Source organism: Aplidium turbinatum, chromosome 6, assembly GCF_918807975.1.
Source record: "Aplidium turbinatum chromosome 6, kaAplTurb1.1, whole genome shotgun sequence".
NCBI classification, from domain to species: Eukaryota; Metazoa; Chordata; class Ascidiacea; order Aplousobranchia; family Polyclinidae; genus Aplidium; species Aplidium turbinatum.
Window position 1 is genome coordinate 24,053,997 of NC_137477.1, and position 18,959 is coordinate 24,072,955.

The following is an 18,959-nucleotide window of genomic DNA, read 5'->3' on the forward strand; positions in this document are numbered from 1 at the left end:
TCGTCCCTTCCGGTCATTTTGGCACAAGTTCCAAGTCTCTAGCTCTTACCATATTCGTGATAAGGCCAAAATAGCAATAATCCGCTAGCTGGCACATCAAGATGACGTCATAATGAAAAAATAATGTCATTTTTGAAATCAGGGACGAAAATCCATTCAGAATTTGACCCGAACCTAATTTTCCTGAAAAGTCGCCTAAAAGTGGAACACCCTAATACATAGCCTACAGTCAAATCGCCCGCAGTAACAATTATTGCGTGATCGGTTGATTGCTAGTCTTTTGAGCTTTTGTTTACGCTTCGTTGCTCAGGCCCAATCTCGCTTTGAAAGCTCTGACAAAAGCACGCGCGCAATGGTGGTCAGACCGCAATGAGGCAAAATTTTATTGAAAATGGTTTTATGGTAGCATATTAAACACAAAGAACGTGGAAAATCGCCAAGTCAGATTTTTCCTTTACTATCCCTTTAAGTGTTGACAGTCTTGGTGCAATGGTGCATGTTTGTTTAAAATATAAAGTTAGCAAAAGGGATGCTCAAATATCATAATATGTTGTTGAGAGTTGTCAAAACTACAGGTACGACATTGTCTTGGGAGAGGTGGACAGTAGCGCGCAACATTTTTGTTGGAGTGGCGACACTACTTTTCCCACTGTAGCGGATGGTAGCCACTTTAACATGACAAAATTCATCCATTGAAACCTCAAACCAATCGTAAGTAAATTAAGTGAAGGTTTCGCCGTCCACAACATAGTATAATGGGTTAGGGAAGTAGTCGTTTCGATTCCAACCCCTGCCATGACTCCTTTTTTTTCTGTAATGACTACTTACCAAACAAAGTTCAAAGCATGGATCAACTTTCTGGACTGAGTGCTAGAAGAGTCACCTCACAATGATGGTATCCACGTCACGGACAACGTAGCTTCTGATTGGTTCGAGGGTTCAGTGGCTGAATTCAATCACGGTGAGGCAGCTACCGCAGGGGATAGGCGCTACAGTTACTTCAGATAAAAAGAATCGTTGTAGAATATTTTGATTGAAACACCATAGCATAAGAATAAAATTTCACCAGGAACGTGTTTTCCGTAAAATGATTTTGAAACCATTTACAACTCACTCGGGGTTTTGTTTCAAGATTGTGTATCAGGTGGCCTAACACTTAGCTGTCGAATTTGCGATTTCCCATGAGCTTGGACTAGAGCTTGTGGATTTGTAAAACAGAATCTTGACACACTTAAATCAAAACATCTCTGCTGATTTAGCAAAAAAAAAAAAATCAGATGCAAAGTGGAGAAAAGTAAGAAAACTTGCGCCCTAATATTTGAGCAGCTCTCAAGGTCATAATTCACTAGTTGGCACTTCAGTGGGTAGAGCAATATCGATGTCTTCAAAACAGTAAGGAAAGAGTACCGTACTATATAACAGAAAGCAACTTGCGAAGGCCCACCTACTTTTACTTTCCTACAACGCCATAGGCTCAGTGAGCTTTCAGGTAAATAAACTCAGAATTTTCTGTTGTCTGCCAACAACGGTCGGATAGATTTATTTCAGATAGCACGATGTTCTAAAAAATAAACCATGAAACATTTCTTTGAAGAACACTAGTTCCTCTTGGTTGAATACATGGCGCCCTCTAGTAGCTCGCCGTGGTTGAATATTACGTCGACTGCTTATCACTGCAGTCCACCAGATAAAATTTACAAGCGCCTTAGTAGGTCAGATGCAATATGTCAATTAAAGAAAGCAATAACGCGAATACGCAAAAGAAACCGCCCCGAACCAAAAATGCACATCACGCTAACACCGTACATATTTGCAAACTACGGTTTATGGCATGGCATCTAAGCAACAATATCATGGAAACCATACACAAGAGAGACAGTTGGTAAAAAAAAAAACTGTAAATTTTCTAGCTGGATCTGGTTCTTTCATTGGTTGTTTCTTATTAGTAATATTTGGAGGAGGAAAGTGGATTAGATTTGCCTTGCTGACCGTCGTTTACCCGGCTTGCACTAATGTCGGCTGCATAGCCGAGTGGTGAGAACCCTGGAACGGCAATCGAAAGGGCGCAGGTTCGACACCGCTCAAGAGCACGCGGCTGAGTCTGTGGCAGGACACTTAAACTTATACAACAAACAAACCCGGCTTGAGCTCTAAACAGTATAACCTAATACGCTATGGGAGAGGTAAAGAATTTGTGAGTGGTTCATGGGGAACTGCAGCTGAAGGTTGCCTACTATAAAAGTGTCGCACGCTTCGAAAACATTTTCAGGTTTAATCGAGTTACGAGACTTTACAAATAGTAGAAACATTTTAATGGTACTGAAGGATCACAGTAATTTTTTGAGTCACTAGGACATGACATCCATAAGCAATTTCTGGTGCTGAAAGTGGCAATCAAAGATAGGCTAAGTAAGTTTACACAGTCAAAGAACGTTGACAATACAAAGGTGCATCAAACGACGTCATGTCATGGCTACCTTAAGCTAACGCCTGATTGGTTACATTCTGCAGACTTTGCCATTGTCTGAATAAATTTTCTAAAAAATCGCACTTGAACTTTGAACGCTCGAATGACCATTGACCAGTCGGCAAAAATGAGAAAATCTGATTTAAAAAAATATTAGTCAAACAGCAACAGTTCTTAAAATCTGCAAAATGTGATCAGGCCACAATTGCTGGTAGCCATGGTCACACTAAGCTTCACTTCTCTTATGTATTCTTTTTTTACGCTTCCACCAATGTATTGTTGTGATAGTTCTGACAATCCATTTTTCGCAAGGGTGCTAATGAAAGTCCTAGTCACGTCGTAAAACTATGGAGCGAAAATATGACCAAATATTACACTTCACCCTATGATGATCCGTAAACAACGCTTCCACCAAATTAGTTCAGCACCGGCACGGCAAGTAGATTATTGCACATTAATGAGTTGGATGAGGATGCCAACAATAGAGATGGAGGAGTCGCTGCACACAACTGGTCGACCCTGATGTTTCGGGATGATCACCAGGCTTGCTTCTTTGAAGCAAAATGGATGATGATGCATGATCGGCCTTGGGTGGAGCTATATGCACAACAAACGGGAAAGTTCTTCTACCACTCTGTCAATATCATTCAAGGTCGTACTTCTTCCTGTTGAAATGCGAATGGCAGTTGTTGCCCTGTCATCGGGAATATGAAAACGGGATAAAATCTTGGAAGGTTTCAGCTCGCTCGAATGACAAGATGATCCGGTGCTGCAAGTGAATACTTTCGTATTTTGCAGAATTTCATACCCTATCAAAAACAATACAATACGTTGCTTATTTAGTGGTTAGGAATAAACGTGCACAGTTGCACGCACTTTCTTGAGCTGGAAATGTTAACATTTGATTTGCATTAACCTACGAAATGAAATGCACGCTCTGATGTGAATAACGGCTTTGCTTCGTCTGGGAACTCACAGCTGATCAAACAGTTTAGGAGGTTAAGGCTACATTATGTTGTCTCAGTACCTAGTTGTTTGTAATGATTTATGCTTCTGTGAATTGACTGTATAACAGACCCAACGACGTACAAGAGTGAGCTTGCAATGTTATTGCGTTGTATAAGGCTGAACATAACACATATATTCATGCACAAAGGCAATGTGACGAGCATCAAGAAATAAATTCAAGTTATCGTACCTCTACGTAATCCTCAACTAATGACACAGCTATGTTTTGCAGTTGCATTTGAGAGGCAATTTTACTTAAATTTTCACGAAAGTTTTGATGTTTGGTTTTACTTTAGGGATTGGTTTCTTTTGTTGATTAAAACTTTCTAGTTTTGAAATTATTATAATTTATTATTAGTTTTGAAAAAGTTTTGATACAGCATATGACTTCTTTCAAACACTAATAGGCCTAATTAAAAAAAGGAATTGAAAATCATGTGTAAGTATAAATATGAAAGAACGTTACAAATATCCTATTCAGGTGCATGAAGTCGATTAAAAAGGTGTTTAACACTTGCTAATTTGAATTGTAGCAATGTTCAAATAAAACTTGCTGAGGTATCTGCATTTAAAAATTAAACGTACGTTTTCAACTAAAGGTGTTGCTTGTCATAAAAACTAACGATGTAAAGTGCGTTGTTGAGAAAAACTCGGAACAAACATAAAACTGAAACGCTTTCTTTACCAATTAAAGCACTGTTCGTGTCATAGTCTTTTGTAAGCTCTTAGCGTAAAACTTGCAAAAATATCACACATTCCCACTCACGTCAGAGTGAGAATTAGTAGTGTATTTTAAAGAATAAACTTTACTGCATCAATCAATGTTTTGCATGGCAGTGTTGGTTTAGATGGCATCTAGGACAAGTGGACAACCAAAGTTTTTTACGATGGTGCAATGAACTTAAACAGAATGCGACAAGTTCAAGTGTGATGAAAGTGAACTGGCAGTATTTGCCTACTGCTGTTTACTCTGCTGATTGTCTGTGTGCTTGCCAGTATTGCTCAATCGTATTTTCATTTTATTTGTCTGCAAAATACAACAGTTGAATTGCAGACATCACCTCCAAACCTTTTTCCAAGTATTGATAAGTTGCAAGTATTCGGAAGTCTGTTTGAAGACGCACCATTAAAAAACACATCCGCCTTCCCGAATTCTTCCTGACGACGAATAGAAATTTATATATACGTAAAGTAGTTTTTAGACCAGGGTGATCGGACGTGTCTTCAAGGTTACATTTCTACTTTCAATGTTCTGTCGGCTCTGGCCGTTAATATTCTACGAAGGATGTATTGTATAATGTATATTCTTTCACTTTTGCAAAGTAATGATTTATCATAAAAACCAACATACAGTGCAGAAGCTTATGAGTCACTTTTTACCGCTGACCAAACAATCAATCGCCTCATCTTAAGATATCAGTTCACATGAAAAGCCATTGTGACGGTGTCCGACAAATTGTTCGTAAGCAATTGTTCGTAAAATTAATTCTTCGTGAAACAATTCTTCCTAAAGCATTTTTTCGTGCATGCAGTTAAAATTTGATGTATACGAAGAAATGCTTTACGAAGAATTGTTTTACGGATTTCATTTTACGAAAAACAGTTTACGAATAATTGTTTTACAAACAATTGTTTACGAACAATTGCTTACGAACAATTTGCAACATCTCAACCATTGTGACACACCAATGCAATAACTTTTTATCAGACATACAAGCAATCTTTTTTCCAGATAATCTCTTGTATTCTTCATCGTTTTGCGGTAATTATTCAAATTATTTGTCACCAACTTCGCCGCTGCTCCAAGACCGGCTATCATGGGAGTGTTTTCAATTCCAGCTCTAAACCCTCTTTCTTGACCACCACCAAATATAAGCGGTTGGATTTGGGATTTACGAATTTCTAAATCTTTTATGTACAGAGCTCCGATTCTTGGACCATAAAACTGGCAAAATAAAAACTCAACAACTGTCAAGGCATCTATATGTAGATAAAGTTCACTTGAACTTTATGATAAAATACCCTTTTGTAAAAGCAACATCGGCATGCCATAGTGGACAAAAACACCAAAAAATAACTGACAACTACTCTACTGAGGTTTAAAATTTACACAATAGTTTATGAAAAACTTGTGACAATGTGACATCTACACCTAGTAGAACTTCAAGTACAGGTAGGTACTATTTATGGGATCACATTTCAAATAAAGTAGTGCTGAGGATTACCTGAGTAGGTGTGTTAAATCATTCATAAAATTTGTTAACTATCCTCACCTTATGCCCAACGATAGTCAAGAAATCAACATCCAAATCTTTTACATTTACTGGTATTTTTCCAATAGTTTGAGCTGCATCAGTATGGATTAATATATGGTGTTTCTTCTTTTCTTGGCTTCTAACCTCACTTACAATTTCTTTAATAGGCTGCAACAGCATATACATTTCACAACTAAAAACATTAAACTAAAAGATTATTTATATTGAATCAAGTCCTGTGTCCCTGTAAGTGTAAGGCATGAAGCTAAAAGTCATGGAACAATTACAACAGTAGGCTATTTGCAATAAACTATCAGTTGAGTCCTGTTGAACCTACCATTATTGTTCCTGTTTCATTGTTGGCCATCATTATAGTGACAAGGCAAGTGTTGGGTTGGATTGCTGCTATCACTGCATCTACTGTAACTTCTCTCTTTGTTTCATCTATAGGTACTTTGGTCAGTTCTAAGAAACAAAATGCATTTCTACATTATTTAATAAATAATAACTATTATATTTAATGTAACATTGAATAAATTACATGCACAATAAAAGAGAGTTCTTTACCTATCTTTCCTTCACAAACTAAATTTTCTAGTGGAGCAAGGATAGAATCATGTTCAACAGTTGAAGTGATCACATGAGGCAATAGCGATGATGTTCCATTGAGTTGATGATTAAACTGTTGAATGGCGATATTTATAGCCCAATTATTGCTTTCACTGCCACCAGAGGTAAACACAATATCTTCACCAGATGCCGCAATACAAGCTGCAATGTTGAGTCTTGCATCTTCTACAATACGCTTTGCTTCAACACCTAAAAAAACATTGAGATACTAATAATAAAACTTGGTGCTGGTTTAGGATCGGCCGCCTTGGTTAGTGACGTCACAAAAATCTGTGACGTCATGCAAAAAAACGCAGCTACTTTTAGGAAGGGTGCAAAAACGCGGAATAGAAGTAAAACCGGAATGCCTATTGATTTTTAAATATTTGTAGGCTATTTTGTAACAATTCTCAGCAATTCAATTTTTACAATAAAAATACCAAACCAACACAAATTAAAAGAGTATGTCTTGTTTTATTAACCTAACAACTTTCACGTTTATATGTTATCTACAAACGAGCAATCGTTGTTCAAACATAACCGCTCGACGAAGCTTTTTTCCAATGCATTTTTCAATGCGATTCGATCGTGGTTCAGTATAACCCGCCCACAGTTTCATGTGATCGATAAATACTGCCTCCACCAAATGTGCTGTAGCTTTCTCATTTCTGCTCGGATTTGAGAAATTTTACTATCGTTGGAAAGCACGATACTGCATCTATCCGAATTCATTAGTTGCAAGTTTAAAGTAGGTATTATATTGATCTAGCGCTAACTTAAACTTTACTATTTTGTACCAATTCTCAGCAATTCATTTTTTACAATAAAAATACCAAACCAACACAAATTAAAAGAGTATGTCTTGCTTTATTCACCTAACAACTTTCACATTTATATCTAATCCACAAAACGAGCAATCGTTGTTCAAACGTAACCGCTCGACTAAGCTTTTTTCCAATTCATTTTTCAAGGCGATTCGCTCGTGGTCCAGCATAAGCCGCCCACAGTTTGATGTGATCGGTGAATAGTGCCTCCACCAAATATGCTGTAGCTTTCTCATTTCTGCTCGGATTCTAACAATTTTACTATCGTTGGATGGCATTATGCTTCATCTATACGAATCAGTTAACCCTAATTCACAAATAAACACTGGAGCCATTAACTGAATGTTTAAACTTTACTATTTTGTACCAATTCTCAGCAATTCATTTTTTACAATAAAAATACCAAACCAACACAAATTAAAAGAGTATGTCTTGCTTTATTCACCTAACAACTTTCACATTTATATCTAATCCACAAAACGAGCAATCGTTGTTCAAACGTAACCGCTCGACGAAGCTTTTTACCAAAACAATGCAAACACAAAGCGATCAGTTTCGAGTGTTCATTACAAGCCGCCCACAGTTTGATGCGATCGGTGAATAGTGCCTCCACCAAATATGCTGTAGCTTTCTCATTTCTGCTCGGATTTTAACAATTGTACTATCGTTGTATGGCATTATGCTTCATCTACCCAAAGGGATTAATTGCCAATCTAAAGTAGGCACTATATTTATGTAGCGCTAACCTAAACTTTACTATTTTGTACCAATTCTCAGCAATTCAATTTTTACAATAAAAATACCAAACCAACACAAATTAAAAGAGTATGTCTTGTTTTATTAACCTAACAACTTTCACGTTTATATGTTATCCACAAAACGAGAAATCGTTGTTCAAACGTAACCGCTCGACGAAGCTTTTTTTCAATGCATTTTTCAAGGCGATTCGATCGTGGTTCAGTATAAGCCGCCCACAGTTTGCTGTGATCGATGAATACTGCCTCCACCAAATATGCTGTAGCTTGCTCATTTCTGCTCGGATTCTAACAATTTTACCATCGTTGGATGGCATTATGCTTCATCTACTCGAATGGATTAATTGCCAATCTAAAGTAGGCATTACATTTATGTAGCGCTAACCTAAACTTTACTATTTTGTACCAATTCTCAGCAATTCATTTATTACAATAAAAATACCAAACCAACACAAATTAAAATTGAGTATGTCTTGGTTTATTCAAATGTTAACTTTCACATTTATATCTAATCCACAAAACGAGCAATCGTTGTTCAAACGTAACCGCTCGACGAAGCTTTTTTTCAATGCATTTTTCAAGGCGATTCGATTGTGGTTCAGTATAAGCCGCCCACAGTTTGCTGTGATCGATGAATACTGCCTCCACCAAATATGCTGTAGCTTGCTCATTTCTGCTCGGATTCTAACAATTTTACTATCGTTGGATGGCATTATGCTTCATCTATACGAATCAGTTAACCCTAATTCACAAATAAACACTGGAGCCATTAACTGAATGTTTAAACTTTACTATTTTGTACCAATTCTCAGCAATTCATTTTTTACAATAAAAATACCAAACCAACACAAATTAAAAGAGTATGTCTTGCTTTATTCACCTAACAACTTTCACATTTATATCTAATCCACAAAACGAGCAATCGTTGTTCAAACGTAACCGCTCGACGAAGCTTTTTACCAAAACAATGCAAACACAAAGCGATCAGTTTCGAGTGTTCATTACAAGCCGCCCCCAGTTTGATGCGATCGGTGAATAGTGCCTCCACCAAATATGCTGTTGCTTTCTCATTTCTGCTCGGATTTTAACAATTGTACTATCGTTGTATGGCATTATGCTTCATCTACCCGAAGGGATTAATTGCCAATCTAAAGTAGGCACTATATTTATGTAGCGCTAACCTAAACTTTACTATTTTGTACCAATTCTCAGCAATTCAATTTTTACAATAAAAATACCAAACCAACACAAATTAAAAGAGTATGTCTTGTTTTATTAACCTAACAACTTTCACGTTTATATGTTATCCACAAAACGAGAAATCGTTGTTCAAACGTAACCGCTCGACGAAGCTTTTTTTCAATGCATTTTTCAAGGCGATTCGATCGTGGTTCAGTATAAGCCGCCCACAGTTTGCTGTGATCGATGAATACTGCCTCCACCAAATATGCTGTAGCTTGCTCATTTCTGCTCGGAATCTAACAATTTTACTATCGTTGGATGGCATTATGCTTCTTCTATACGGTCCCTTAGCATTGACAGAAAGTAGGTCTTAGCTCTAGGTTCAGTATTAATTATGTAATTTGGCTGCTGAGCATTTGCTTCTTTCACCTAGGTGGCTATAGTCACCCCTTGACATGTAGAAAATATGGGGTGACTTTGGCCACTTTTGTATGATGTTAATCCACTTTTTGTCGTTTATTACAGGATTTTAGTTGTGTTAGTGATCCATTTTCATCAATTTTGGCTTGATGGAGTGCAGATTAATATTTCAAAAATTGACATGCCTATAGGAAATACAAACGGAAACCAGGTGCCAGGCCATATATTAGTGGTACATTTTCGTTCGATTAACTTGGTATTTTATACGTAATCACGAGTGCTGATTGTTGAAAGTATTTTAAAAACTCTGAAAGGGGCCAGTGACACCCCTTTTTGGGGTTGGCAATGAGCATGTCTTGAAAAAAGATTACTGCTTATAGTTTTTTTAAAACACTGGAGTGAAAACCACTTATAGTTTTTTTTTTTTTCTAACTCTACGCATGGACCAAATGACTTCAAACTTGGTAACATGTAAGGGCTCTTGATAGCCCTCAATATGGGTTAATTAAAGTTTTCTCCCAGAACCATTGTAAAATTAAAGTAAGCGGTGTCTCATAACTGGACCAAAGTCACCCCATTCTACTTCTCGTATTAAGACAGGCGATGTTAAACTGCTTCAAGACGTAAAATTTGATGCTGTTAAGACTACTGATTTCTGCATCATTAACGGGTTTCTATTGTTTAATCTTGAAAAGTGGTGCTGCTGCGTTTGGCTAAATGTGTAGCCGACTATTTTTGCTTGACCAACTGAATCTTGACTTCAAAAACTGCGTAGGCCAAGCACATTGATCCAACATGTCTGAAATAATTAAAAATGTTCAAGCAAGATTCAATTAAAAGGAATTAGTAAACACTTTTTGCCTATTGTCTGCATATGGATATCATTGCTTAAGTCTGTTTGGAGTTCATGGTGTTGTCCAAATGTCATATCACTTTTGGAGTAAGGGAACGTTCAAATATTACGTTTCCGAATTTTTGACCCCCCCCCCTCCCCCATGTATCGCCAACGTAACGCTTTTTTAAATCCCCCCCTCCCCCATGTAACGCTTTTTCACTACGAATTCAGCACAAAAACTACCATTCCGTACTCGAAAGCGTTACGTAACGTTTTGCTTGAACCCCCTCCCTCCCGATGTGACGCTAACGTAACGCTTTGCATAAACCCCCCCCTCCCCTTCGAAGGCGTTACGTAATATTTGAACGTTCCCTAATTGATGTTATAATAGTAAAGTTTAAATTAGCGTTAGATAAATGTACTGTATACCTTGGACCAGTGGCGTATTTAGAAATTTTGTTAGGGGGAGGCCAAGACATTGTGTCAGTCAGCCGCGCAGCGGCTGAATCGGCGGCTGGAGTCCAATGGGGGTCTGGGGGTAGTACACACGGGGTAGTCAACGGTAGTACACAGAAAGCTCAAACTTGATGAAAATGGCAGTTAATTGGTTTAAATTTATTCTACTTGGGTTGAAATTAGACTTGTTTGAGCCTTTAAATAGGGGTGGGGTATATCAAAATGTCATATGATGCGTCAGAACGGGGGGAGGGGGTTAGCTGAAACTGTCAGATAAGGGGAGAGAGGGTCCAAAATCAAGAGCGAATCCGCAGAAGTAAGTTACTGTTCCGATCAATGAACCAACAAAAGATATGAAACACTTCAGAACATAAACAATAGGTTAGTCCTCCCGACCTCGAATACCTTTTGAACATTCTCTGCGATTCGCAATGACAATTTACAGTTTAATGCGATGGCTGTGCTTGGCAAATATATCAATGACTGCATCATACTCGAGTACAATATCCTTATTTAAATACATCTGAGCAAGACCATCCAAACGTGGCTCGGTCATGGTCGTGCGGTAATAATTTTTCAGGTACTTTAGTGAACTGAAACATCGCTCATTGGAGGCAGTTGTAACTGGAAGCGTAGCAAAGATTCGAAGTAATAATTTATGGATAATCGGATAAGTGCCGAGTTGTTCAGTCGCTTGATACGCATCCACAAGAGTCGCAGGTCGTTTATCCACAGAAACTGCAAGCCAATTCGCTCTCCATCTTCGCAATTCAATAGTAGCTGCAAAGCAATTGCTTGGTTCAACATCCAGCATTCCATGGTAGAAATCGAAAATCTCGTCGATCGTGCAGTCCTCATCTTTATGAATCAATGAAGGCAGAAATGTGCTGACTTTAAAAGCTGAGCAGTGCTCATTGAATCTATCGTGAATTTGTGCCATGCAATTGTCAAGAAAAGGAAGAAAAACTGTTGATAAATTACATTGCAAAAAGTATACCCCGCCCCCCGCGCTAGGATGAGTCATCCAAGCAATTAGTGCGCTACAACTTTTTTTTTTGCAAAATTTGTATTTTATTTTTTTACCTGATCATTAGGGGGAGGCCATCGTCCTTTATCCTCCCCCCTAAATACGCTACTGCCTTAGACAATGGACATGCAACCAATTGATTCGGGTAGATGCAGTATCGTGCTTTCCAACGTCAGTAAAATTGTCAAAAAAGCTTCATCGAGCGGCTATGTTTGAACAACGATTTCTCGTTTTGTGGATTAGATATAAATGTGAAAGTTGTTAGGTGAATAAAGCAAGACATACTCTTTTAATTTGTGTTGGTTTGGTATTTTTATTGTAAAAAATGAATTGCTGAGAATTGGTACAAAATAGTAAAGTTTAAGTTAGCGCTACATAAATATAATGCCTACGTTAGATTGGCAATTAAACTATTCTGGTAGATGAAGCATAATGCCATCCAACGATGGGGAAATTGTTAAAATCCGAGCAGAAATGAGAAAGCTACAGCATATTTGGTGGAGGCACTATCACCGATCGCATCAAACTGTGGGCGGCTTGTAATGAACACTCGAAACTGATCGCTTTGTGTTTGCATTGTTTTGATAAAAAGCTTCGTCGAGCGGTTACGTTTGAACAACGATTGCTCGCTTTGTGGATTAGATAGAAATGTGAAAGTTGTTAGGTAAATAAACCAAGACATACTCTTTTAATTTGTGTAGGTTTGGTATTTTTATTGTAAAAAATGAATTGCGTAGAGTTGGTACAAAATAGTAAAGTTTAAGTTAACGCTACATAAATATAATGCCTACTTTGGATTGGCAATTAATCCATTCGGGTAGATGAAGCATAATACCATCCAACGATAGTAAAATTGTTAGAATCCGAGCAGAAATGAGAAAGCTACAGCATATTTGGTGGAGGCAGTATTCATCGATCACAGCAAACTGTGGGCGGCTCATACTGAACCACGATCGAATCGATTTGAAAAATGCATTGGAAAAAAGCTTCGTCGAGCGGTTACGTTTGAAAAACGATTGCTCGTTTTGTGGATTAGGTATAAATGTGAAAGTTAACATATGAATAAACCAAGACATACTCTTTTAATTTGTGTTGGTTTGGTACTTTTATTGTAAAAAATGAATTGCTAAGAATTGGTACAAAATAGTAAAGTTTAAGTTAACGCTACATAAATGTAATGCCTACTTTAGACTGGCAATTAATCCATTCGGGTAGATGAAGCATAATGCCATCCAACGATAGTAAAATTATTAAAATCCGACCAGAAATAAGAAAGCTACAGCATATTTGGTGGAGGCAGTATTCATCGATCACAGCAAACTGTGGGCGGCACATACTGAACCACGATCGAATCGATTTGAAAAATGCATTGGAAAAAAGCTTCGTCGAGCGGTTACGTTTGAAAAACGATTGCTCGTTTTGTGGATTAGGTATAAATGTGAAAGTTAACATATGAATAAACCAAGACATACTCTTTTAATTTGTGTTGGTTTGGTACTTTTATTGTAAAAAATGAATTGCTAAGAATTGGTACAAAATAGTAAAGTTTAAGTTAACGCTACATAAATGTAATGCCTACTTTAGACTGGCAATTAATCCATTCGGGTAGATGAAGCATAATGCCATCCAACGATAGTAAAATTATTAAAATCCGACCAGAAATAAGAAAGCTACAGCATATTTGGTGGAGGCAGTATTCATCGATCACAGCAAACTGTGGGCGGCTCATACTGAACCACGATCGAATCGATTTGAAAAATGCATTGGAAAAAAGCTTCGTCGAGCGGTTACGTTTGAAAAACGATTGCTCGTTTTGTGGATTAGGTATAAATGTGAAAGTTAACATATGAATAAACCAAGACATACTCTTTTAATTTGTGTTGGTTTGGTACTTTTATTGTAAAAAATGAATTGCTAAGAATTGGTACAAAATAGTAAAGTTTAAGTTAACGCTACATAAATATAATGCCTACTTTAGACTGGCAATTAATCCATTCGGGTAGATGAAGCATAATGCCATCCAACGATAGTAAAATTATTAAAATCCGAGCAGAAATAAGAAAGCTACAGCATATTTGGTGGAGGCAGTATTCATCGATCACAGCAAACTGTGGGCGGCTTATATTGAACCACAATCGAATCGCCTTGAAAAATGAATTGGAAAGAAGCTTCGTCGAGCGGTTACGTTTGAACAACGATTGCTCGTTTTGTTGATTAGATATAAATGTGAAAGTTAACATATGAATAAACCAAGACATACTCTTTTAATTTGTGTTGGTTTGGTATTTTTATTGTAAAAAATTGAATTGCTTAGAATTGGTACAAAATAGTAAAGTTTAAGTTAGCGCTAGATCAATATAATGCCTACTTTAAACTTGCAACCAATTAATTCGGATAGATGCAGTATCGTGCTTTCCAACGATGGTAAAACTGTTAAAGTCCGAGCAGAAATGAGAAAGCTACAGCATATTTGGTGGAGGCAGTATTCATCGATCACAGCAAACTGTGGGCGGCTCATACTGAACCACGATCGAATCGATTTGAAAAATGCATTGGAAAAAAGCTTCGTCGAGCGGTTACGTTTGAACAACGATTGCTCGTTTTGTGGATTAGATATAAATGTGAAAGTTAACATATGAATAAACCAAGACATACTCTTTTAATTTGTGTTGGTTTGGTATTTTTATTGTAAAAAATGAATTGCGGAGAGTTGGTACAAAATAGTAAAGTTTAAGTTGACGCTACATACATATAATGCCTAGTTTGGATTGGCAATTAATCCATTCGGGTAGATGAAGCATAATACCATCCAACGATAGTAAAATTGTTAGAATCCGAGCAGAAATGAGAAAGCTACAGCATATTTGGTGGAGGCAGTATTCATCGATCACAGCAAACTGTGGGCGGCTCATACTGAACCACGATCGAATCGATTTGAAAAATGCATTGGAAAAAAGCTTCGTCGAGCGGTTACGTTTGAACAACGATTGCTCGTTTTGTTGATTAGATATAAATGTGAAAGTTAACATATGAATAAACCAAGACATACTCAATTTTAATTTGTGTTGGTTTGGTACTTTTATTGTAAAAAATGAATTGCTAAGAATTGGTACAAAATAGTAAAGTTTAAGTTAACGCTACATAAATATAATGCCTACTTTAGACTGGCAATTAATCCATTCGGGTAGATGAAGCATAATGCCATCCAACGATAGTAAAATTATTAAAATCCGAGCAGAAATAAGAAAGCTACAGCATATTTGGTGGAGGCAGTATTCATCGATCACAGCAAACTGTGGGCGGCTTATATTGAACCACAATCGAATCGCCTTGAAAAATGAATTGGAAAGAAGCTTCGTCGAGCGGTTACGTTTGAACAACGATTGCTCGTTTTGTTGATTAGATATAAATGTGAAAGTTAACATATGAATAAACCAAGACATACTCTTTTAATTTGTGTTGGTTTGGTATTTTTATTGTAAAAAATTGAATTGCTTAGAATTGGTACAAAATAGTAAAGTTTAAGTTAGCGCTAGATCAATATAATGCCTACTTTAAACTTGCAACCAATTAATTCGGATAGATGCAGTATCGTGCTTTCCAACGATGGTAAAACTGTTAAAGTCCGAGCAGAAATGAGAAAGCTACAGCATATTTGGTGGAGGCAGTATTCATCGATCACAGCAAACTGTGGGCGGCTCATACTGAACCACGATCGAATCGATTTGAAAAATGCATTGGAAAAAAGCTTCGTCGAGCGGTTACGTTTGAACAACGATTGCTCGTTTTGTGGATTAGATATAAATGTGAAAGTTAACATATGAATAAACCAAGACATACTCTTTTAATTTGTGTTGGTTTGGTATTTTTATTGTAAAAAATGAATTGCGGAGAGTTGGTACAAAATAGTAAAGTTTAAGTTGACGCTACATACATATAATGCCTACTTTGGATTGGCAATTAATCCATTCGGGTAGATGAAGCATAATACCATCCAACGATAGTAAAATTGTTAGAATCCGAGCAGAAATGAGAAAGCTACAGCATATTTGGTGGAGGCAGTATTCATCGATCACAGCAAACTGTGGGCGGCTCATACTGAACCACGATCGAATCGATTTGAAAAATGCATTGGAAAAAAGCTTCGTCGAGCGGTTACGTTTGAACAACGATTGCTCGTTTTGTTGATTAGATATAAATGTGAAAGTTAACATATGAATAAACCAAGACATACTCTTTTAATTTGTGTTGGTTTGGTACTTTTATTGTAAAAAATGAATTGCTAAGAATTGGTACAAAATAGTAAAGTTTAAGTTAGCGCTAGGTCAATGTAATGCATACTTTAAACTTGCAACCAATTTAATCGGATAGATGCAGTATCGTGCTTTCCAACGATGGTAAAACTGTTAAAGTCCGAGCAGAAATGAGAAAGCTACAGCATATTTGGTGGAGGCAGTATTCATCGATCACAGCAAACTGTGGGCGGCTCATACTGAACCACGATCGAATCGATTTGAAAAATGCATTGGAAAAAAGCTTCGTCGAGCGGTTACGTTTGAACAACGATTGCTCGTTTTGTGGATTAGATATAAATGTGAAAGTTAACATATGAATAAACCAAGACATACTCTTTTAATTTGTGTTGGTTTGGTATTTTTATTGTAAAAAATGAATTGCGGAGAGTTGGTACAAAATAGTAAAGTTTAAGTTGACGCTACATACATATAATGCCTACTTTGGATTGGCAATTAATCCATTCGGGTAGATGAAGCATAATACCATCCAACGATAGTAAAATTGTTAGAATCCGAGCAGAAATGAGAAAGCTACAGCATATTTGGTGGAGGCAGTATTCATCGATCACAGCAAACTGTGGGCGGCTCATACTGAACCACGATCGAATCGATTTGAAAAATGCATTGGAAAAAAGCTTCGTCGAGCGGTTACGTTTGAACAACGATTGCTCGTTTTGTTGATTAGATATAAATGTGAAAGTTAACATATGAATAAACCAAGACATACTCAATTTTAATTTGTGTTGGTTTGGTACTTTTATTGTAAAAAATGAATTGCTAAGAATTGGTACAAAATAGTAAAGTTTAAGTTAGCGCTAGGTCAATGTAATGCATACTTTAAACTTGCAACCAATTTAATCGGATAGATGCAGTATCGTGCTTTCCAACGATGGTAAAACTGTTAAAGTCCGAGCAGAAATGAGAAAGCTACAACACATTTGGTGGAGGCAGTATTCATCGATCACTGCAAACTGTGGGCGGCTTATAGGCTACTGAACCACGATCGAATCGCCTTGAAAAATGCATTGGAAAAAAGCTTCGTCGAGCGGTTACGTTTGAACAACGATTGCTCGTTTTGTGGATTAGATATAAATGTGAAAGTTAACATATGAATAAACCAAGACATAATCTTTTAATTTGTGTTGGTTTGGTATTTTTATTGTAAAAAATGAATTGCGGAGAATTGGTACAAAATTTCGGGTAGATGATCCGCTTTTACTTCTGTTCCGCGTTTTTGCACCCTTTTTAAAAGTAGTTGCGTTTTTTTGCATGACGTCACACATTTTAATGACGTCACTGACCAAGGCGGCCGATGCTAAACCAGCACCTAAAACTTGACAATATTATAGTTGTAAACTAAGCTTTTAATGTAGACCTATAACTTCTTTGGCTACATCATTTACCAGAATTAAAACATTATATATATATATGTCAGAAACAGCTGCCTCATACGCTAGGCTAACGAGTCTTCATTGATATAGTACTTCTATATTATTGAAATCAATTGATCTCAGAAACAACATTGCCTAATCATACCTGAGGAATAATTACTGCTTGGATTGCCCCAAGCATTGACTAAAGCATGTTGAACAGCTTCAATTACCTCTTCAGCAAGTGGCGTTGTTGCATTATAATCCAAATATATAGACATTTTGGAAATGTGATATTTTTTAACAAAAGTGAAGGCAAGTGAAACAACAACCTAGTAGGCAAACTACCACTTATATAAATAAAAATCAGATCTTGTACAAGAACAACATACAGTAGTACTGTATGTAGAAACAGTTCATGACAGTGTTGTTATCAGAAATTTATGCAAGAATCAGACAGCACAACTGCTAATATACTAGCCACAGCAAAAATTGAGTCTCATAATGCTAAAGGCTAACCAAATACAACATTACCACAATTTGATAGATTTGGTGTTGAATCTTTATCCTTGAACTGACAAATTTTGATAGATTTCCAAACCTACATCCATCAACCAAAACAGTGACACATGTTGCAGTAAGCAAATAGCTTAAAATCAATCAAAACCACGATTCAAAAAAATCTGGTCTGCATTTTGTGAGCATAAATTCCCAAGTCACAAACTCACCCTTGTAGGAGAGTATAAAAATCACTCTTTTCCTATAAGTGTTCATGACCTGATTACCGGTACTGCTTAGATTAGCCTACTATTTTAGTGTACTCATCTCATAACCTAAATATCGTCTTTGCTGTTATATAATAGATTCTCTCATACTTACCGTGCACTTGCGAAAGTACAAAGTTATCTTTTCTATGGTGATACTTTCTTCAGATTTTTTGCGGTGCCCAAGCAATGTGCAGGCCTGGCAGTAGACAAATGTTTTTGGTTTCACTCTCGACATTACGATCCAGTGGTTCAAAAAGCCTCCACACTATACAAGTATGCGAAACTGCCAATAGCCTACCTAACAGAGGCGTTTTCAGTTGAAGGATAAATTTAATCCAACAAATTATTGTGATTATCGCACAACTAAATTGTTTTTCTTTGCAGTAAACAACACATTGCCAGATTTTTAGAAAAGTGAAGAGTGTTGCCATTATTCATTGCAAATTAATGTTGACTGACGTATTCATCAACTACATATTCTTTGACAAATGGCTGAATAGTGAATATGTGTATCCATTCAGCAAATTATAACTAACCAAAGCAGGACAATCAGTTTAATATATGGCACGGCCGCAACACCTATAGCTATTAAACTTTTGGAGCAAAATTGCAGTTTAATAGCTATAGGTGATGGAGACTTTCAACAATGGGGGGGGCAAAATATTGGCAGTGCAAGACAGAAGCGCAGT

The 18,959-nt window shown here is 36.9% G+C and overlaps 1 protein-coding gene across 2 annotated transcripts; it reads right to left on the reverse strand.

Moving 5' to 3' along the window:
* Positions 1 to 1,511: 1,511 nt before the first annotated feature.
* On the reverse strand, positions 1,512 to 17,850 carry LOC145772738 (selenocysteine lyase-like). 2 transcript variants are annotated; one of them, XM_082584615.1, is made up of 7 exons: positions 17,670 to 17,850; positions 6,298 to 6,549; positions 6,068 to 6,195; positions 5,749 to 5,898; positions 5,190 to 5,420; positions 4,537 to 4,633; positions 1,512 to 3,276 (listed from the first exon to the last, which is right to left on the reverse strand). In XM_082584615.1, the coding sequence occupies exons 1-7, from the start codon at positions 17,782 to 17,784 to the stop codon at positions 3,065 to 3,067; spliced, it is 1,185 nt and encodes a 394-aa protein (XP_082440741.1). In that variant the 5' UTR covers positions 17,785 to 17,850; the 3' UTR covers positions 1,512 to 3,064. The 2 variants fall into 2 exon arrangements, with proteins under 2 accessions (XP_082440741.1, XP_082440742.1); XM_082584616.1 differs by having other exon boundaries at positions 3,060 to 3,276; positions 4,537 to 4,629.
* Between the last annotated feature and the right edge of the window lie 1,109 nt (positions 17,851 to 18,959).

Bases quoted from the DNA above. Each gene is read 5' to 3' on its own strand.
- LOC145772738 (XM_082584615.1), bottom strand. From the start codon at position 17,784: ATGTCTATATATTTGGATTATAATGCAACAACGCCACTTGCTGAAGAG. The intron at 5,421-5,748 runs GTGAGGATAGTT...TTATTTTGCCAG, and splicing joins TGACTATCGTTGGGCATAAG to TTTTATGGTCCAAGAATCGG. The intron at 3,277-4,536 runs GTGATGTCTGCA...TGTTTTTGATAG, and splicing joins ACTTGGAAAAAGGTTTGGAG to GGTATGAAATTCTGCAAAAT.